The sequence below is a fragment of the Thermobia domestica genome, chromosome 10, assembly GCF_964235325.1.
Source record: "Thermobia domestica chromosome 10, izTheDome1.hap1.1, whole genome shotgun sequence".
Taxonomy (NCBI): Eukaryota; Metazoa; Arthropoda; class Insecta; order Zygentoma; family Lepismatidae; genus Thermobia; species Thermobia domestica.
The window spans coordinates 267,274,445-267,297,690 of NC_137463.1; the positions used below are offsets into that span (position 1 = coordinate 267,274,445).

The following is a 23,246-nucleotide window of genomic DNA, read 5'->3' on the forward strand; positions in this document are numbered from 1 at the left end:
TAGGCAAATGTCGGGATAGTACCTCACATAATGGTCCGAGGGTACTTCCTTTCTCTTTCCTCTTTCCCTCCCCAATTCCCTGAATAGTGTAATCACCGAGGGACGTAATCCCTCATACGTGACGAACTAACTTGGTCATAGATGACAAAAGCCCAGAAATCTAATTCCTAATCCTAATCTAACGTATTTTCAGTTGTCGGTGCCACTCTCGAACATGTTGGGTTTATAGATTATGGATAATAGAATGACTTTTGGGTTGTTAGTGTCAAATGTGGATGTGTCTTGATGTGACTCTCGGTTTTAAGATAGAAGCTTAAATTTGATGTTTCTAATTAATGCTATAAAGATAGTTTTCTATACTGTGGTCCAAAAATAGTTAACATTAGTTTAAAAAGTTTAAATAAATAACGAATTGTTTATTATGCACTATAGTTGAGAATATCAAACAGGTACAAATTATATAAATAATAGATTATGCACTTAGGTCTGTGTAGATATAAAATAGTGCATCTGAATCCAGGGTTAAAAGTGGATGTGAAAAGGTGGGGAGACGGCAGGTATCGACATGACGCACGCCATTCCTTCTGCCTATCTTTTCCCATTGTAATTTCTTAGGAACTGGGGAGACGCCATTTATTTTCGAGATGGGGGGACGGCGTTCCCGCGCGTTCCTCCTCACTTTTACCCCTGTATGTATGCGAATTGCGATCCGTACCACGAAATTTCGATTTGCAGATAGTGAATTACAACACATACACAGCATATTTATTCTATAACACTTGCGATTTCAAAAAGTTTGCAACATAATAATCGATATTCAGAGTACATTTCTGTGATTTCACGAATCGTATCTTATAATACTTATCAAATTCAAGGTAAATGTTAAACGGATTAGGCAGATTATTTCAAGTTAAACGTTAATTGACTTACAATCTTTTCCGATTGTAAATCTACAGCGCTAAATAAAATGGAATGATACAGACACAAATTACAAAAATAATGAGGACATACGTGACGTACTTTCGTACACAGTTTTCAGACAACTTAGTAATACTATATATCTACATATTAAAATGCTAGGTTTGTATATGTTTGTGATCAAGAAAACTTTATGTGTTTGTGGTCAATTTTTTTGACAATGATATGTCGGAAACCGCAAGCTGTAGAAGGATGCCGTTTCCACTGATCGATTGCAAATTTTGTGTAAATTGTTCAGTTTTAATTCAATATTTAAAAAAAATGGCTGTTATTTCTTTATTACATTTTTAGGGGTACACTGGAAATATTGAAATTTTAAATAGTGAGAGTGTACGATTCACATCATATCCTACGATTTACACATTCAAACACCACACATTTGTATACGGGGTTAGTATATCTCTCCGGCGTTTATTTCATGGCCAAATGATAATGAAAAACGAGGGATAACCATTTCTTCAGTCTAAGACGAATCTTTATTGTTTGGAGTGTTTTGCCCAATGAACACCATACATCACTGACATTATATAAAGGTAACCAAGAAAGTTCTGTCGCTTTATCACCCACCACATTAGAACATCGATATGCCACCTAAGACGTATCAGGAAGATCAAAAATAGTCCGCATCAAAGATCTTCTGCCAACGTTCTGGAAGGCCATGGATTCCATCGCTGTAGAAGTTTGTGTGCCGTGAAGCGAAGAAGCTATCAAGTGCATTTTGCACCTCTACTAGGGGTTTGAACTGGCGTTCTCTAAGGTGATTGCCCAAGGAATGGAACAGGTGATAATCGGACGGTGTTATGTCCGGGAAGTATAGCGGATACAATAGTGTTTTCCATCCAAGGCGTAGAATGATATCCCGGGTCATCCTAGCCACGTGTCCTTAGCGTTGTCCTGTAACATGAGGATCACTTTCCGATTCAGAAGTGCTGGCTCCAGAGTTTAGAATTTTTCTCGACTCAACTGCTGACAGTATACAGTTGCATTGATGCTCTGACCAGATAGTAGCAGTTCCCGATGCATGATGCCGCGAGCAGTCCACCAAACACACAGGAGGACATTCTTCTGGTGCAGTGCTGGTTTTGGCTGTTTCCGAACCGGTTCATGGGATGCTAACCAATGACGACGGCGCCATGGAGCTTCGTACAGGACCCACTTCTCATCACATGTCCAGAAATGACTCCTTCCTCAGACGAGACAGTAAAGAAACACAGGTGTCTGCTCATGTTGCCTTCTGGCTCGGAGTCAAATTATGTGAACTCATCGACACAATTTGTAGGTCTTTCCAAGTTGACGGAGGTGCTTTCGAATGGTTTCTCCACTCACACTGAACTGTAGTCGCAGTTCCTCACATGTCTGGCTACTGTTACTCTCAATTACTGCCAGAAGATATTTATTTTGTACGTGTATTGATCTTCCGGCACGTGGTGCGTCTTCGAGTGTTTCGTCACCGGTCTTAAACTTGTTAAACCACCGCTGCACTGTCAGCGTACAGCTCACAGATGACGAGAAGAATCCTAGCAGAAGTAGTATGACGTAAGTATGGGCTCGCCCACTTTTCGCACGGGGGTTTCAATGACACCACGGAATAGCACACAGATAACTACCCGGAGTAGCCTACGACATCTAAGTATAGACCACATCTGAAAAAACGAAATGGACTTGACCGTGTCGTTGACCTTTCCCCGCTTCCCCTGTTTTAGGGTTCTTCTCGTTATCTGTGAGCTGTATCCACGAAATATCGAAGTTTTAGACTCCTCTGGTACTTCCACAACAATTTTTATAGAGGTAGTTGCACAGTACTTCAAATTATATGCCGGTAGCGAAACTCCCTCTATAAAAATTGCTTCAAGAGTACTTCAGGATTCTGAAACATGTATTTTTGGATAGCGCACATATTAGTTCCTAGGTGAAATCTTGATCTGATTACGGCAGGTCCCACAGTTTTAGAGCTATGAACCTTTAAAGTTTATTTTTTAATGTTTTCGGCAGCCTATAACTCCGAAAGGAAGCATTTGTGCACCCAGGTTGGTTTATACTTTTTGTCTTATCTTGGTGTCAGGAATCACCTCCCAAACGTTGTCGATGTTTTTTGAAACACCCTGTATATAACGTGTAAACGTACTTAGATATCAGTTAGGTTTATAAATTACCATATAGCTTATATTCAAGCCAAAAGGACAGAGACATTTTGTCGCTGAAAAGGAAATCTAGAAATATAAATGGCCGTATTTTCAATAGATTATTGCTCCATCAAACCTAAATCCAGCACTGGTGGTACCCACTGGAAAAATAAGTTTTAGAAATACTGCTACAAGCAATCATTTCGTTGTGAAAAAAAAAAATATCATGACATGCCATTAGTAATTCATGTTCTCTTCAATGACGAAATATTCAAGTTTGCTGTTAAAGCACATACTAAATTGAGCATCGAATAAAACCTGTCTGTCTAAACATAATTTAGATGCTTAAGAAATTTACATTTTGTGTCACAATAATATTTCCACTCTTATTTCTTGGAAAGAAAGTATTGAATGAAAGCAAAACAATTCTGGGGAATTCCTTATTATGAATTCCTCACAAGTTGCAGCAGTTATTGCGCTACCCGTTTGACAATATTATGATCTAATCTAATTACTTTCTTCGGATGATGCACTTACAAATAAAGCTTTGCTTAACGCCAACCAGTTAATAATTGTAAAGCAATTTAATCACTTTATAATGCTCGTCAATTGCTGAGTTGAAAGGAAAAAGTATGCCATACCTCCAGCAGGAAATCATGAAACGGATTGCGAGAAACAGCCAGCACTATAATCCCTATTGAGTGGCGCCATACAGCGACAGAATGAGGAAACTGTGGATCTTGGAACTTATGAAATGATACAAAGATTTTCTCCTCACTAAAAGCTGACAGCAGAGCTTTCTTGTCAATGTACTTTTCATCTGCAACAAAGGAAAGAAAGATATGATTAAAATCTATATTATAAAATTGAAAGTACGTTGAAAGTACAACTATGTTTGTGACTCTTAATCTCTTGAATCACACGACATGAGGTTCGGACATGAGGTTTTCAACATTCATGAGGTTCGGACCTAGAAGTTGAGTTGAGTTTATTTTGAGTTTAACGTCCCGTTCAGCAGCGAGGATATGAGACGTAGACCTACTGATTAACGTGGAATCTGTAACCACATGAGCTCCAGCCGGGTCGGACCTAGAAGTGTTTTATGTATTCACTTTGATGGTGTAACTTAGAAAAGGGGAAGGAGGGAACATATATATATATATATATATATATATATATATATATATATATATATATATATATATATATTAAAAAAACAAATAAAACAATAACTCCTGAACCACCCGACCGATCTTGATAAAACTTTCAACATAGGTAAAGCTTGGACCTGATATGTTTTCTTCAGTTCACTTTGACGGTGCAACGTAGGGAAGGGGAAGTGGTAGAAATATATAAATAAATGAAAATGAAAGTGGCTGTCTTTGTGACTCCATCACTCTTAAACCATCCGACTGATCTCGATCAAATTTTCAACATAAATTAGGTTCCGACCTGGCATAGTTTTTATCATATCACATTGAGGGTGCAACTTCGGGAAGGGATATATAAAAATTGATGAAAATGACCAATATCAGTGTCAAATCCATAGTTTTCCGCGTCACTGTGATGAACAGTGACACTTCCGATGCCGTTTAAATCTAAATTCAGCCACGCATCATCAGAGAGGAGGGGGGAGAGAAATATAAAAATTATCGAAAATGACCGATATCAGAGAGCGCTTTTGTAATATTAAAAAGTGGCTGACTAAACATATTACTATTTTTTCTTAATTTAACCCATCAAAGCGGGAAATTGATACTAGAGTAAATAAAATATTCCGGATTAATTCTGGATTTCATGTTACTGTCTTGTAGGATTCATTGGAAGAGCTGTCCTTATAACATTTCCACCACTGCTATTACTGCTCTGTATCTTGTTTTAGTAATTTATGTATTTGGAGTTCTAATATCGTTTTCAGGAGGAAAATGGGCAGGATATGGCTTTACAATTTTAAAGATATTGGATTTAGATTTCTGGGCTTTCGGCATAGATGGCCATGCTAGCCCGTCACGTATGAGGAATGACGGGCCAACATGGCCATTTCTCGACGATCACACTATCTGGGGAAAGGGAAGGAAGGAAAGAAGCGGCTTGGAACCTATATGTTAGGTACCACCCCGGCATTTGCCTGGTGTGAATAAGGAAAACTCAGGTAAAACCTCATTCAGGATGGTTGACCTAATAAAGCTTTTTATATTTTTTCAACTGAGTGCTCCCACTGGGAATCGAACGCAGGACCATTCGCACCATAGGCTAACAATTTTAAGTTGAGAGCCAGAACAGGAATGTTCCTAGCGAGAATCGATTTCTAGAAAACAGTAACATACAAGAGCTGGAAAGAAAAAAAGTGGCAACAGACAAATCATTCTTGAACCCTTTATTGGACAATCATGAAAATTCTACAGGCCTTCAATGTAATCCCTTGCAGCGTGTTGCACCCGTTGCCAGATGTAGGGAAGTCGCAGGATACCAGCAGCGGTGCCCTCTTTGTTGATGTCTGCAAGAGAGCGCCCTATAGCTCGAAGCATTTCATCTCTGCTGCGGAAACGCATCCCTCGCAGTGGTTCTAGGGAACAGATGAAAGTCACATGGACTCATGTCCGGTGAATAAGATGGGTGCTCTAGAACCTCCCACCCCCATTGTGCAAACAAGTCCCACACAACACCTGCGTTGTGACAACGGGCGTTGTCATGCAAAACAATGGGTGGTTCCCTGATGAAGTTGGGTCGTTTCCTGTGGAGTGCAGGACGAAGATGTTCTTCCAGAAACCTGCGGTAGTACACTGCATTGAGGAGTATGTAATTCTTCTCTACGGGTTCGGAAATCCGGGAATTTCCCATATCTAACTAGCTGGTAACTTCCTGCATTGTACAGTGCGTGCAGTGACAGTGGCGCTGAACAACATTCTGCTTTTCTTGTTCAGTGTAGTGCGTGTGATTTATATATTAATATAACTGCGGTTGTTCTTAATATAAATTATACAGAAATTTTCGTGGTGTGAGTTGGGTGAAATGTTCCAATACCAAAGCAATATGAATTTCCCCCTCCAAAAAATCTTATAGTCAACATTATAGGAAGAAATGGGAACACCATCAACATCTGTAAATGAATCTTCGGAAGAAATTGAGAAAGAGGATTTGGATTCATTTTCCGATTACTCTGATGATGAGTAAATGGGCAAGTATTTCCAAACTTTTAATGCTATATTAATTAATTTTGTATTCTTCAAAGTGCGTATGTAGTGGTTCTGTCAAGATGATCATTTCTTTTAAAAGAAAAAAATACTCGAGTCTCCCATTGTACATGGAAAACATTTAAATTATTTGTAAAATTATATAGCGACTTGGCAGGAGGCGTTTAGCGACTTCTAGCGACTACTAGCGAGTACTAAACTAGCGACATTTCACACTCGCGAGTTAGCAACAGTGCTCTAGCGCGAGATGTGTCGTTTTACGATTGTTGGCGGGCAGTGAAATATTTAAAGAAATATTTTGAATATTTGAATAAATCTAGTTTTAATTTGTAATTTGTTCATCATTTGTTCGTCTATGGACAAAGGTAAGTCACTATCATTCTTTGCGTCATATGAAAATTTTATCATTTGTAAACTAATTTTAGGACGTGGATATTTCACTATTACGTCAAATATTCATTACTCCATGCCATTCCCGATCTTACATTTGGGTATATTATAGGCTGGGGTATCGTATATAGGCGCATGGAAATTGTTGGTGGATATAGTATACATGAAGCTGGATCAGTTTCCGAAGGAGCAGGACGCTCATACTTTTAGGGATTATTGATTGAGTATATACGAACTTACAAAGGGGGTAACGAAGGGACTTTTATTTACTTACGAAAATAAAAAAGAAAGTACCTATACTTTATATATCTGCATGTGTAGTGCCCTTGTACTTTATCTATGTCTATGTGTGGTGGGGGGAGGGGGGAATTTAACGCATATCGCATGTCTTGTACATGGATACTTCTTACTATTGCACTACGTAGAAAATTTATGGTATTTCATGTAGAAGTGGTAATAGAACACAGAAGAAACGCAGATCAGGGGGTTCTCATGTATACTATTACCTTCATATCTAGTCATCGCAGAATCTTATCAGATTGCCCTTGTACTCTTTATAAGTATAAAAATAATATGTGCTTCTATTCAGGGATGTAGGTTAGAGAGTCCTGTAGGGGTAGGGTGGGCGCCTTTCGTTATAATAAAACATTTACTCGACACTTGACTTTACCAGGAAGAAATTGATAATGTACTCATCTTGTGTGCTTGGTAATGTCAAGTGAGCAAAAGTTGTGTTTATTTATTTTTTTTTTAAATATAAGTCATTACAAAAGTGGAACTAATTCGCAAGTTGAGGGAGGGAAAGTCCTAGAATACAGGTCCCCCGATCAGACCCGTATCCAGGAGGGTCTAGGGGGCCGGGCCCCCTAAAATTTTCACGGTTGGCTTGCAAATGAACTATAATATATTGATGAACTATCATATGGTTCGATCGGGGCCCCCCTACATTTTTGGGCTGGCTACGGGCCTGTCCTCGATAAAGTTTAGTACCTAGGTTGGTTTCTTTCTGTACCAAAGTTTAATATTTAATTCACATAGTATTACCGAGCGAGCTTTAGCAAGTGCAGACCGGTTAGAGCCCCCAGGGCACGTTGTTTTCTGTCTATTACAGCTTAATGGGAAAGGGGACCTGTGTTCTAGAACCTTGCCGCTGAGGGAACTACTTGGCGCATGGTTACCCCTTTGTTGCATTCTGCAAAAGTAATTCCATTTGTATTGTCAACACAGAACACGACTGCATGTTTATAGTTGTTATTAAGCGCAATTATTTTCGAGAAGAAAACCCAACGAACCTTGCACGGCTACTAAACCGCTTTCGCTCACTCAGGAGTACAAGGTGCGGATTAAGTGTTGATCTTTTTTAGTATACTACTAATACTATCTAATACCACTTACAGCAGCTTTTATTATCCTTTTATTTTGGGGTTAACTGCTGTATCGCCGGACCAAGTTTACAAGATTTACCAGAAGAATTTGAGATTTTTTTTTTATTATTATTATTGTGAGGTAGAGTAAGTTAAAGTCACGCGCGGGGAATAGTTGAAGTTAAGAACATATTTATTGTTAGTTGTTTTTGATGTTATGACACTATACGTAAAGGTGGAAGGGATTTTTTTGGCGGAGAAGCACACTTGTTTCGATTTATGGGAAAGACAGTGTAGAAATTATGCGTAAGTAGATTATTAGGTAAGAGTGCACATTGTGCAAAAGAAATGATTTTGTGTATCTTTTAGTTTCTCTCCTAATGTAGCCAAGTGAACTTTGTGGTGGACAAACACCGTGTGCGTGAGTTTTCTCGGGGTTCTCCCGTTTCCTCCCACTTTCTTCATTCCACTATTTTCATTCATTTCTCATTATCACCGTCTCCTTTAGCCTAACCGTCATAAACGTGGGACGTAAAACTCAAAGATTTCATTTTTTTTTCTCCTAATGTAGAAAATATAAGATGTCCATTATTAGTTACTTTACAAAGCGTAGCTGAGCGAGCGAAGGGAGTTAGAAGCCTATTTAGGTATTGTTGTTATGAATGTTCCTACGCAAAGTAAACTCTTACCGATTGGGACATATCGTGTTTTGAGTTTTATCGAGTTATGGAAAAATAAGGAATGTCAGTTGTCAAAATTGTGTAAAAGGCATGGCCTACTAATCAGACGAACAGTTTGTCGTAGGTGTGAAAACGAATTAAAATTCCAGAAAAGAATATCTGTCCAAACCTAATCTAACCTGACCTCATTTAGAACATTTTGGTACTTTCTGGATTGCATTTATTATCATCCCCAAAGCTGTGCGACACTTAGACAAGCATGTTATTACTTATATAGTGCTTTTCCACTCTCCTCGTTTACGCGTTTACGCTGCTGATGCGCTTGCTTCCTACGGACGCTACCGCTCGGGGCCAGCTAACACAAGTTGGTTCGTGTTCTATTCACTAATGTTTATGCCGTGTCTTCAGACTATATTTCAAAGAATAATCGCTACCAAGTGTGCCAAAGTCACTACCTAGTATTTTGGGGGATACGCTGTTTCCTTTTTTATTATTATTTTCGTCTGGTCCGGCAATACAGCAGCAATGCTTTTTGTTCCGATTAGTGATACGCGCGCACATACACACATACAAACAACTATTTTTCTTAAGTACAGAGGGTAAATAGTAAATTAAACTTATTTATGATGTGGGGAATCATATATTTTAATCACTTTTGACCCTACCCACAGAAACTAATTGCACGGTTCTGACTGTTTGGAGTTATCCGTTTCTCGCCATGTAGCATAATTATATATAGCACAAAGCAAACGCCTGCAGTTAGTAATGAAAATTGCTTTTAAGAATGGTTCAAACTCGGACCAACGATAGTTTATTTTTTAAATTTAAATAACACTTTCTTTTTAAATAATAAGGTTAAAATGATACTCATTTCCCTTGTGCGTAATATATAATTCATAAGTTGTGCTTTTTTCATCATCTACCTAGATATTTCTGATAGCTGTTATAAACAATGACGTTATATACCAACAAACCAGCAAGAAGTGGGAGCCTTTGCCACGCGAGGGGATTGTAGGAGGTAATTGGGTGATAGGTAGGGGAAGTGGCGGAGGCACCAGAACGGAGAAAGACTTTGCACAAATAACTTAATTGATAAAAAATCTTATTCACTTACGTTAAGAAGCATAGCCGAGCGAGGGAAAGGTGTCAGAACCCCTGCAGGGCTCGATTTTTCCACCTTACCCCCCATTATAATACGTGACACTCACGTGGTGCAACTTCGATGTAAATTTAATCTCAGCTGCTTCCTTGTGACCAACTTAAAACAGTTGTCTAGGATAGTTTGAAAGTTTTTTTTTTTTTTTTTTGTACTTCTTTCTTTCTTTTTAGAAATCGCGTCATTATTTTCGGGGTAGAGGGGCTTGAAGTTTATGGCCACACGAATCTCTTCCAAACCAAAAAACGAAAAGTGTATGTGTTTGTAAAATCTTGAAAACACACAATTGTGGGTTATCACGTTTCACTCCCGTATATTATTCGTATTATATTCAGACCTAAATTCCCCATTCATTACTCAAAAAGATTATATTACAAAACCAACTTTTTTTTATATAAGTTTATAAATGTTCGTTTTGTGATTTTTTTTGTAGTTGTTATTGTTATGTAATTGCAATCAAACAAAAATAATAAATATTGTTTCAATGTTTACTATTGATAAAATACATCGAAATGCCGTACCTTTGTGTGGGTGGGGTGTCATACAGACCCCATGAGGGGCATTTAGTGAAATGAGAAGTATCTCTGATATCTCTTTATGTGTAAATGAGGCTGAGTCAAAGTGGACTTATATAATTCGTATCTTTAATCAATTTTCTTACTGATATGCAAATTAAGCCGTTGGATTTCTTTAATTTGGGCCGATAAAAGTCATTGTTGACTAACTTGAACTAAATTAGTTCTTCTGTACTCCGTAGTACTTTGAAATTGTCCATATGTAATTCTGTATAATGGTATCACTTGTGCAACTGTTTATCTTTTTGTTTTTCTGAAATGACTCTTGACAGTTACATTAAGAAGCATGTAAAGATCAGTACAACTTATATTTATCAGGATTCCTTCGTGAGTGAGTCGGCAGACGTATCACATTTGTGGCCAATTAGTCCTGGTTCCGAGTTGAAATGGAGGACAATTTCTCTCGGATGTAACTCGAGAAGCGGTTTTTATTCCGCTTTAAGCTTATGTGACCCCTTCCAAAATAACTCGGTTGTTGCATAATAACATCAAGGCGAAACAAACTTATTTCTGTCCATATATGATTTGAATATATGGAACAAATTATTTAAACAAAAAAAAAGTTTAAACCAAAAAACCGTTTTTTTCTTTGTTTTTTTCAATAAAAACCCTGGTTTTTGCCAACCCTGCTTACTAGTTACTTAGGTTTTGTGGAGGGGGTATCCCAGAATTTTGGAGAGCTGTAGCATCGTGATCTGCATTGAAGGTAAAGATCAATATATATATATTTCTTATGCAATTCGTAAACCTATAATTGCTTTAAAGATGAAAGCTTGTTTCTAAATGGTGCAACTTGATATAAATATGACAGTAGTCGCCAATCGGATACGTTTGCAAATTATATAGTGCCCATATTTTAATGTCTTAAAATTCACATAGGGCCAAAGAGCTCGTTCGCGGGCATCGCACACATTATTATTTGTGTATATATTGTACGATCTCTACCCGCAAAATAAATCACAATGGAGGCCATTGGCGGATTTACGAAGGGGGCTTTCTAGCTATAGGATCCTTAAGATCCTGGGATTTAAAAGAAGTACGAAGTAAGTGTTAGTGATTCTTTAAACTTCAAGCCTCCCTCCAAAAATAATTTCAGGATTTCTAAAAAACAGAACGAAGTATTTTAAGAAAAAACCCTTCCAAGCTTTTACTCTACATTCGCCACTGAATTACAGATCCACAGAACGTTTGCTGATTTAACAAGTAAGAGATTACCTTCGCTATTACTGATGTAAGATAACAACCTGGATCGAATGTTTGTTTCAGAAAAGAGAGAGAGAGAGAAAAAAAAAACTTTTCCGGAGAGTGTTTTAATATGTGTGTAGCAGGGAGTGCCTTTGAATTTTCCTGAAGGCATGACCCGTCAGATACTATTAGTAATTTAAGAACACTTGCGAGGAACTTTTTTGGAGAGCGTGGAGAAAAATTGAGAATGATTATAGCTATCCTTGTCTTGTTTTTCCAAAGTGTAACGTGTCTTAACCGGAACTTAATATAAAGGAATAATAATGATAATTGAAATAATAATAATTCTTTTAAATCTGTAATTTGTGTAAGAAACAAATTAACGGAGGATTTTCTGCCTTTCTTTACTTCACTCTGCTCATATAGAATGGAGAAACTGTACGCTATTGTTTTGTTTATTGCAACGGAAGAAGTAGAAGTCGTTCCAGTAAATTGGATCGAGCAAGATAGGTGTGCATGGTTGCCATTTAAAGGAACAGATAGAATAAGAAAATGTATTTTGGAACGCCAGGAATCAGGAAAGAATTGGGACAGGTACCCGGCAAGGATTGTAAACTTCTATGGTGAGTAATTGAACTGTATTGTATATTAGGCTACATTTCAATTACTGTAAATTTTAGTACACCGTATACGTCTGTACAATATCCTCACTTTTATCAACAAATTTCAAAGCAAATATTCACTGCGGACATTACAAAGGTCCTTTATATAAATATATATATTGAGTGTTCTAAAAATCAGGGACACCAGATACTTATTCTAGAGGTCAAAAGAAGACAAAAAAAAAAAAAAAAAAAAAAAATCTTTCCCTTTTCCCCTGTGGGACCTCCTTTCGTCGGTAAGGCCGCTCAACCAGTTCAAATTTGAATTTTAGTTTTTGGCTTTTAGACAAATTTGGATGAACAAAGGACCAGAGCTGAGAGAGCGAAGGAAGTCAGAAGCCCATTTAGGTATTGTTATTATGAATGTTCCTACGTAAAGTAAACTCTTACCGATTGGGACATATCGTGTTTGAGTTTTATCGAGTTATGGAAAAATAAGGAATGTGAGTTGTCGAAATTGTGTAAAAGGCATGGCCTACTAAGCAGACGAACAGTTTGTCGTAGGTGTGACAACGAATTAAAATTACAGAAAAGAATATCTATCCAAACTTTATCTAACCTGACCTCATTTAGAACATTTTGGTACTTTCTGGATTGCATTTATTATCTCCCCCGAAGCTGTGCGACACATTAGACAAGCATGTTATTACTTATATAATGCTTTTCCACTCTCCTCGTTTATGCGTTTACGCTGCTGATGCGCTTGCTTCCTACGGACGCTACCGCTCGGGGTCAGCTAACACAGGTTGGTTCGTGTTCTATTCACTGATGTTTATGCCTTGTCTTCAGACTATATTTCGAAGAATAATCACTACCAAGTGTTTCAAAGTCACTGCCTAGTATTTTGTGGGATACCCTATTTCCTTTTTTATTAGTATTTTCGTCTGGTTCGGCAATACAGCGGTAATGCTTTATTTTGTTCCGATTAGTGATACGCGCGCACGTACACACACACAAACAACTATTTTTCTTAAGTACAGAGGGTAAATAGTAAATTAAACTTATTTATGATGTGGGGAATCATATATTTTAATCACTTTTGACCCTACCCATTGGAACTAATTGCACGGTTCTAATTGGTTGGAGATATCCCTTTCTCGCCACGTAGCATAATTACATATAGCACAAAGCAAACACCTGCAGTTAGTAATGAAAATTGCTTTTCACAATGGTATCACGTTTCACTCCCGTATATTATTCGTATTATATTCAGACCTAAATTCCCCATTCATTACTCAAAAAGATTATATTACAAAAACAGCTTTTTTTTTATAAGTTTATATAAATGTTTGTTTTGTGATTTTTTGTAGTTGTTATTATTGTTATGTAATTGCAATCAAAGAAAAATTCTAAATATTGTTTCGTTTCAATGTTTACTATTGATAAAATACATCGATATGCCGTACTTTGTGTGTGTGTGTGTGGGCGGGGGGTCATACAGACCCCATGAGGGGCATTTAGTGAAATGAGAAGTATCTTTGATATCTCTTTATGTATAAATGAGTCTGAGTCAAAGTGGACTTAGATAATTCGTATCTTTAATTTTCTTACTGATATGCAAATTAAGTCGTTGGATTTCTTTAATTTGGACTAATAAAAGTCGTTGTTAACTAACTTGAACTAAATTAGTTCTTCTGTACTCCGTAGTACTTTGAAATTGTTCATATGTAATTCTGTATAATGGTTTCACTTGTGCAACTGTTTATCTTTTTGTCCTTCTGAAATGACTCGTGACAGTTATATTAAGAAGCATGTAAAGATCAGTACAACTTATTTTTATCAGGATTCCTTCGTGAGTGAGTCGGCAGACGTATCGCATTTGTGGCCAATTAGTCCTGGTTCCGAGTTGAAATAGAGGACAATTTCTCTCGGATGTAACTCGAGAAGCGGTTTTTATTCCGCTTTAAGCTTATGTGATCCCTTCCAACATAACCCGGTTATTGCATAATAACATCACGGCGAAAAAAAAATTTATTTGTGTCCATATATGATATGAATATATGGAACATTATTTAAACAAACAAAACAAAACAAAAAAAAAAAAAAAAAAAAAAAACGGTTTAACAGTTTGACTGCCAAGGTGATTTGAGAGTACTGCTTCCAGGAGGCCATAAATTTCTTCTTACCTTTGGCTCAGTTATGGATAGTCTTGTCGCATTTTTGTCGCGATGTTTTGCTTCTCCCGAAAATGTACCAATGGGACCCGAGTACCATATGTCATGCTCATGGTCTCACAGTAATTTGTGAAATGAGCATCATATATGGTGCTCAAGAACCTGAATAGGTTAGTAATTTTGTGATATCGAGCATGAGCATCATATATGGTGCTCATGGCCCTACAGAAAAATAAGGTGAGCACCACATATGATGTTCATGGCAGTCAACCTGTTAAACAAAAAAAAAAAAAAAAAAGTTTTTTTTTTTTTTTGTTTTTTCAATAAAAACCATGGTTTTTGCCAGCCCTTCTTACTAGTTACTTCGGTTTTCTGGAGAGGGTATCCCAGAATTTTGGAGAGCTTCAGCATCGTGATCTGCATTGAAGGTAAAGATCAATATATAAATATTTCTTACGCAATTTGTAAACCTATCCGTTTGCTGTAATTTTAAAGATGAAAGCTTGTTTCTAAATGGTGCAACTGAAAAGGGCGAAGAAGAAAGATTAAAAGAAAGCAAGCTCCGTAACAAAAGAAGGGTGGAAAACCCTGTATCGTGCAAATGAGATGCATGGAGTAAGTCGTGAGTGGGAACCCTTCACCCCTGGTGTGGGAATCTTCATGAAGCTATCAGCTTATGCCTAATTATGTATATAATTCATTTCTTACTTTCGAACCTACAAGGTTCAACCAAAATGGAAAAAAAAAAACTTTTATATCCGACTTCCGAAGAAAAAGTAATTACATGACCGTGTTTATTATATATAGGATTTCCAGTCACGACCCCCTTTTCAGTTTTATTAAAATAAAAGAAGTAAAGAAGAGAAGAGGAAGTTGGGATAGGAAGAGAGGAAAAAGAGGGAAAGTAAGAAGATGAGAAAAGAGGGAAACTGTTACTGGATATTTTTGAGAAATATGGTAAAGGAAAGTGAATAATTATCGAATTCGGATCATTTCCAATAGCTATTGGGTGAATATTTGGTATTAAGGTGATCAAAGGTAGACACATGTTAACCCATACCTCCCAGACCTAGATCCATTTATCCCCAACTACCGAATTATCCCAATCTAGCTCTGATAGATGAGAAAGTTTAATTTAACAGTTTATTCAATATTTCAGAAAGTTCTCGACTAGTATCCAATACTTGAAGGATAAATGATGAAGTTGATGGCATGTTAGAATCGACCACAGGAAAAAAAAAAAAAATCAGAGTAACACATATATTTGTCGAAGATTTTGACTCTCGAAGTTCTCCCATGATGATCGTTCGTTCAGGTTACTTCGGTCCTTTTTGCTTCCTTTATAGAGCCAACTTAAATTGAGTTAGTATTGACTTTCAACGACTTTAATTGCCAACTACCATAAATTATAGTAAGTCACACATATATGTCAAAAGAATTGGTGTACTTAATACTAAACCTACATTTCACTCACACTCACATTCATACCGGACAATGTATACTTCAGGTTGCATTTAGTTGAATTAAACTAACCTAACTACATTTCTATAGACATTTATTACATTTCAAGAAAATTTAATTCGACAGCACAGGAGAAATTTCGATACATGAAAAGAAAATAATACTAGTAATAACAATATGGTTTATAGACATGCATAGAAATTTGTTACTTTTCAATATCTAATAACACATTTCTCTTTGTAGATATATTAAAAGTTGGATTACGTTAAAAAAATCGACAAAACGAAAGACGAAGAGAGAAAAAAAATCAAAGGTCAACATTGAACATATTTAAGGTTCAGTACAAAGAATACATATCAATGTGAAAGAGGAAAGGAAAAAAATATATAATTGGTTAATCATTTTTTTTAAAAAAAGAACTTTGGTAGCATTTTTATTGAGTCTCTGTCCCAAGAGGGGAAATTTCGACAATTTTATGAGTCCTTTTCTCACGTCGATAATAACTCCTTTATCAACTCTCTTTATGCACTATGATTGGCGTCCATGAGAGTATTTAATCGTTTGTCTTAACTACAGACGAAAAAAATAGTTTCTTCATATTATATATAATTTTCATTTCGTCACTTGACGCACTTGGTATAAAAATTCAAAATTTATTAAGATTTAAAAAAAAATATCGAATCCAGTCCTAGGAACATATTTTCATAATACTATACGATATCTCAATGGAGCTAGGTCTCTGGACCTATCTAGGTCCTGTATTCACCTTACTAAATTATTAACCAAAATCAGTTCATCGAATTTTTTCTTGGTCTAGATCGTGTAGTCAAAAGATTCTAGTCCCTGAACTGACGAACGACAAATAGTTAGGTTTCCGATCGTAGGGGAAGGATTTGGGGCGCACTGTTTCGTAGTTTACTGATTTCACTATTGTTTTACAAGATAACTTCAGATACGGATTAGGTTTTTTTCTTTCTTACGACCTGCTACTTGTTCTATTTACATGCAACATTTAACATAGTATTAAACTTTAATAGTCACGAACATTAATAAGATATCCGTAAGGTGTTATTTATCACAAATTACCCGGTAATACTCTACAAAAACAAATAGTTGGTCAGTATCGGGTGTCAAAAATCTATGGCAGCCTAAAACAACCAGGGTAAATACCGAGCCCTTTACATACATATTCGCTCATATATATATATATATATATATATATATATATATATATATATATATATATATATTCATATTCCTCAATATAATAAATTTCATTCTAATATCAATCTTAGTATTTCATCGACACTTAATTCTCTACATAACATTTTCATATTTAATAAGTGTTCACATTTTCTTGGCTCAAAATATACAAAAACCCTAACAAAATTCTTTTCTTTTAATAAGGTTCCAACATTGAGATGTATATGGTGCCTTCCATTTCAACTCAGGCAAAAAAAAATATAAAATTGTACCATCACCATCTCAGATATTGTTGAAACTTTTTTTATAGCAACTAGACATGTTTTTAAGAGATCCATATTTTTTTTGTTTTGTCGAAAAAAATTTTCCCGCCAAGTAATGAGGCACCAAAGACGGGGAGTACAATTTATGAATTATAAAAGACATGGAAAATGGTCAACTTCGGAGCCTCACCATTCGGCTATGGAGACAGGTAGAGTTATAATTCTTGTTGTGGTATGTACATAGGGATATAAATAAACTATATTTCATCATAGTTTGGTTTGCGCATGCGTATCTTTTTACACATAAATTAACAAATGAACGTCAATTTATCTGAAAAGTCAAAGTTTGCAAATTTTTTTCGAACACTTCCGGTTCGAATTTTAAAATTCTGTTTTCACGGTTGGTAAGACCTAATTACCCGCTTTCCTAAAAAAAATTTGTATCGCTTCTGTGTGCAACCGTTTTGTCGCAAAAAATTCGAGAAATTGTAAAATTTTCAAAAATCGCCATTTTTGGGCGCCATTTTCTCGAAAACACCATCTTTTAAAATTGTGAAATTTTGTCAGATGGTTCAACTTTACATGAATAATAAACACACCAAATACCATTCTCGACCAATGCTTCATGAATTAACTGCAGCCTTTATAAGTTAGCGAAGTTTCGTTAACTTTGATGTCACAGTTAGCAACACTGGGAACAATAAAAGTGCAATGATTTGATGATGATTGTGGTTTACATTCATTAAATGAAGAATAAAAGGTTTTCTTGACTGTTTTTTTTTTTTTATTATTATTATTTTGATCAAAAAGGCTCTCTGAAAGAGTAAAATGAGCCTCCCCCTACTACTCCGTTTTCTTAAACCGAAATAATCTGAGGTGGAAATTACGATTACGAAACACACAAATTTCAAGTTCACTTACTTAAAATGGTCTTCGGAAACATTTTTTTTAATACATGGACCAATCATTTCCTTGGTTGGTGTCTTCTTCGCTAATAGCATGTAACCGTGCAGATGCTCCCATAGGTGTTGCTTCACTCACAGCTCGTCCAGGAGTGGATCTAGGGGGACGATTCCCCCCCCCCAGAAGAAGAAAATTTCTTATTTTATATATAAATAAAACCCATCCCAGAGTTTGGAGCTCTTAAAAGTAGCTCTAAGTACCAGTATTACAACCCCCCCCCCCCCAGAAGTCCGTCCTGGGTCCGCCCCTGCGTAGCACATTGTCGATAGTCACAAAACACTGATTTTAACTTCTCTTATGCTCTTCAAGAAACCTGAACCGTGCTGAAGGTCTATGTGGAGGCATAAGCAGCACTTCAACTTCACATAATTCATGATTTATTTATAATATTTCTTATACGCACCACTGGTTATCATACATATATGTATGTAACAAAAGTTCCTTTTTGCAGATTTCTTAAATCTGCACTTTGAATTGCAGGAGTTCGACTTTGGGGGAAGCATGAAGTTAGTTCATGGTGACCCGTTACTGCCATAAAAACTTCGCCATTTTCCGAAAGCCAAAGATGACTTCGTTGAATACCAGTTACCGGTCGCATACTTTCCCCTTTTTTCTTCCGGAAGTCGTCGAATTCAGTTCCAGGCAACAAAACGAGAGTAATACCCGGAGTTTGTACTTGCACTGAACTCACGAATTCTTTTGCGGTTTTAGTACGGACGCAGTGGCTCAGTGGTACAGCGTTCACTTCCGGTGCTTGGGGTCCCTGGTTCGATCCCAGCTCGCGCCGTGTGAGCTTTGTGGTGGACAAACACCGTGCTCGTGGGTTTTCTCGGGGTTATCCCGTTTCCTCCCACTTTCTGCGTTCCACCATTTCATTCATTTCTCATAATCAAGGTCTCCTTTAGCCTAACCGGGATAACCGTAGGACGTGGTGAAACTTGTCTCAGAGACCCTTGCATGGCCGGTTTTACTGCAAAACCACTGCTTTATCGGACCTGCCTGCATCTCTAACATCTGAAAGCGATTTTTAAAGTGGGATGCAGCACCATCAGAAATCACTGACACGGTTTGGGAAATTGTAGACACCTATTTTCACTTATTTTCAAGCCTTTTTCTATAAAATATATTTTCGCTTTTCTTCGAGCATTTTTAGAATATTGTCTATGACTATGGATACATGAGCCGAATCGTGTGTTTTATCGTCGTTTATTACAACAAAACTGTCAGTTGTTTCATATTCCGGTGATAACTCTGAATTTCACTTTGCAGAATAACAGTCCAGTTTTCAGCGAAGTCCATATGAAGTAAAATAGAATTTGTATCTTGAAATTTTATACGGTCTTTTCGGTAGCAATTAATTCTCTTTGGATTTTGTTGATGTAGTCATGAATTACAATTCTTACAGTTAAACCAGCAATTACGATACGAAAACAGTAAGTGACACAGTTTTTTAACGAGATCATTATTCTCCCATATGGCATACGTAACACTTTCATTTTCATCAGGATCAATAATTAAAGACTCCACACTTATTCCTTCCAGTCCAGGACATTCACCACATTCTTGAAGAAGACAACTGTCATTTTCTACGGATCATACTACTAAAGGAAATAGGTCACTCATGACAGCTTCAATACAGACTGCACCTTTGATTTGTAGCAACTCAGTAGCAGCTAACTTAATATTTGCACAATAAACACACCCATACTTTCCTTGCAGGTTTCGAACTGACCCACTTTAGTCAAATACTATAAAGTTCCGAGTGACCCATTCTTATGCTGGGATTGTTCTGTTTAAAAAGTCAGTAAATTTCTTTAAAACGCGCGTATTTTACTTCGTATGGTTTTCGATTTTTTAAACTTTTTGTCCTTTTTCGATCACTGTAATGACATCACACTTAATTGAGACTTTGTCTGGAGCATTCCAAATCATACTGAGGTAATAGTTTAGGCTTTTTATAGATCATCAGAATTTATTGGATGACCATTTCAAGTAAACTTAAAATTTGTGCGTTTCGTAATCGTAATTTCCAACTCAGATTACTTCGGTTTAAGAAAACGGAGGAGTAGGGGGAGGCTCATTATACTATTTCAAAGAGCCTTTTTGATCAAAATAATATAAAACTAGTCAAGAAAACCTTTTATTCTTCACTTAATGAATGTGAACCACAAACATCATCAAGTCATTGCACTTTTATTGTTCCCAGTGTTGCTAACTGTGACATCAAAGTTAACGGCTGCAGGTAATTCATGAAGCATTGGTCGAGAACGGTATTTGGTGTGTTTATTATTCATGTAAAGTTGAACTGTCTGACAAAATTTCAGAATTTTAAAAGTTTGTGTTTTCGAGAAAATGGCGCCCAAAAATGGCGATTTTTGAAAATTTTACAATTTCTCGAATTTTTTGCGACAAAACGGTTGCACACAGAAGCGATACAAACTTTTTTTCGGAAAGCGGGTAACTAGGTCTTACCAACCGTGAAAACAGAATTTTAAAATTCGAACCGGAAGTGCTCGAAAAAAATTCGCAAACTTCGACTTTTCAGATAAACTGACATTCATTTGTTAATTTATATACAAAAAGATACGCATGCGCAAACCAAATTATGATAAAATATAGTTTATTTATATCCCTATGTACATACCACAACAAGAATTATAACTACCTGTCTCCATAGCCGAATGGTGAGGCTCCGAAGTTGACCATTTTTCATGTTTTCTACAATTCATAAATTGTACTCCCCGTCTTTGGTGGCCCATTACTTGGCAGGAAAATTTTTTTCGACAAAACAAAAAATATGGGTCTCTTAAAAACATGTCCAGTTGCTATAAAAAAAGTTTCAACAATATCTGAGATGGTGATGGTACATGCTTTGCCTGATTGAAATGGAAGGCACCATATATAAACCCGATAATCAATAATAATTCAATTTTATTAAGATCCGCGTATAGAGAAATGGTTGATATTATTTAATAAGTCGACACAAAAGTGGAAATACAGCAAATAGAGCAGGCACGTAAGTTTCCAAACTATGTAAGCACACACATGTAAATACATACACACTACTAATGCCCAAACTACTAATACATACACACCATATAACCAATCAATAGAAAGAAACCAGAAGTCAGTAATCAATGGGTGTAATTTGTACGATCGATGAACAATAATCAAGTTTCTGGCAATCTGAAATAGTAGTGTACCTTCTCGTCAGTCCCTCTCATGGTGGATTGAATATCGTGAAAATGGTCCTGAGTGTGCTGAAATACCGGGAAATACCTCCACGACTTGTATCCCTCGATGTCTCCGTTAGTACATACGATCGAAATAAGTGATATGAACATTGTATGTTTTCATGAGTTTCAGAACCGGGGGGGGGGGAGGTTTTAAAAAAATCTTGAAGTAAGAAGGAAGAAAGAGACAAGATAGAGAAAGCGGCGTCAAAGAAAGGAGAAAGATTAAGGTACTACTCACTACACAGACGAGTGATCGAATTTAAGTATATAACAACTCATAGCCAAAAATGTTCACATATGCCGAAAGAGAGTGGTTTACTTAAATACGTAAACTCAAAAGTTATCTCCAAAAACACAACGAGTCCGTGCCCGCAAGGGAATTTTCCGAAAGGCGAAAGCTTTAAGGAAATTCCCCTCCTCGCTGTATCCGGTTGAGTCCTTGGAGACTCCGGCCATACCGGGTGGATTAGTGCAGAATCTTAATTTGGAATTTCAAAAAAAATCATCCGACCTCTCAGAAACTAAGAAAGTCCAGAACAGTAATGAAACTAGAGTAATAGCTAAGATAACCTTAACGAGTAATTTGCCAAAATAAAAAAAATTAATAAACTGAATTTTTTATCGGTGATTTCAGTGACCAAACATCACCGATGGCTACCCTGAGCAGACATGCCAAAGTCTGGGACGTCGTTAATTTCCATCATCTAATTAAACTAGGAAAAGAAACAAAAATACTTAAGAGGACTAGGGATCGACATCCGGGTACGCAATGGACATAAATATTAATTTAGTAGCGGTTGATTTAATCGGATAGCCCGATCTGAGCTGTTAGCTATATGAACACTGCACAGTAAATAAGGTAAGCAACGAAGAAAGAAAAAAAATCTCGGAGAGTCAATGAATGTTAAAGGTAAAAATGACCAAACCTGTACTTTTCGATGATCACAGGATATAGCAGTTATTTTCTTAATTATCATTTCTGTCAACCTTTAAAAGTAATTCCTACATGATGCTACCCTATCTGATGAAAGGCTTAAGATCCGGGGCTGTTAGTATGAGGTACTTAAATGCGAAGTAACATACAATTCCCAACTATACATTACTATCCAATAGCAAACTCGGTTGGATGAATGGATTGGTGTAGAAGTCAAACGCGAGAGATTTTCAGTAAAACATATTCATATTCTCAATATATAATATACACTAGGCCTACCCATTTAAATATAGGTGTCATATCATCTCATTCATTTCATATTATAATCGTATTATTATTATATCATTATATTTATTTATTATTTACTCATTTCCACACGAAGTAATATTTTACAGACACCCTATTACATACATTTACACGCAGGCCATACACAAATGCACTAATAAATCTATAATTATCACAATCCGTCACGCTTAAACTACTACAGATAACATGCATCGAACCACGGACTCTTTGTTCCGAAACACCTAATTATATTTACTTCGCAGGTTTGAAAAAAATCCATATGTGTATCCACTGAAAGTTAAATTGTCAACGATTATTTTATTTCTGATTTGCTGAAAGAACTAAAGCAACAATGGAATCTTTCTACAGCAACGGGAAAAGAGAATTTAATATTACATTTTGAAACAAACAGTATCATGTAGGCTTACTTCTATTAAGAAAATAGGCATTCTTGATTTCAGTGGATATTTCGGTTTCTAA

The 23,246-nt window shown here is 36.5% G+C and overlaps 1 protein-coding gene across 5 annotated transcripts in view; it reads left to right on the plus strand.

The window, feature by feature from the left end:
• The first annotated feature begins 6,508 nt into the window (after nucleotides 1-6,508).
• LOC145663201 (acyl-CoA Delta-9 desaturase-like) overlaps nucleotides 6,509-23,246 on the plus strand; it is a 150,316-nt gene continuing 133,578 nt past the window's right edge. For 3 of the 5 annotated variants that reach the window (XM_081729550.1, XM_081729547.1, XM_081729549.1), the window contains exon 1: nucleotides 6,509-6,660. In XM_081729550.1, coding sequence (XP_081585676.1) covers nucleotides 6,651-6,660 — 10 coding nt within the window. In that variant the 5' untranslated portion in view covers nucleotides 6,509-6,650. Of the gene's footprint in view, nucleotides 6,661-12,071; nucleotides 12,269-23,246 lie in introns of all 5 variants that reach the window. The other 2 variants (XM_081729545.1, XM_081729546.1) reach the window with 1 other exon arrangement.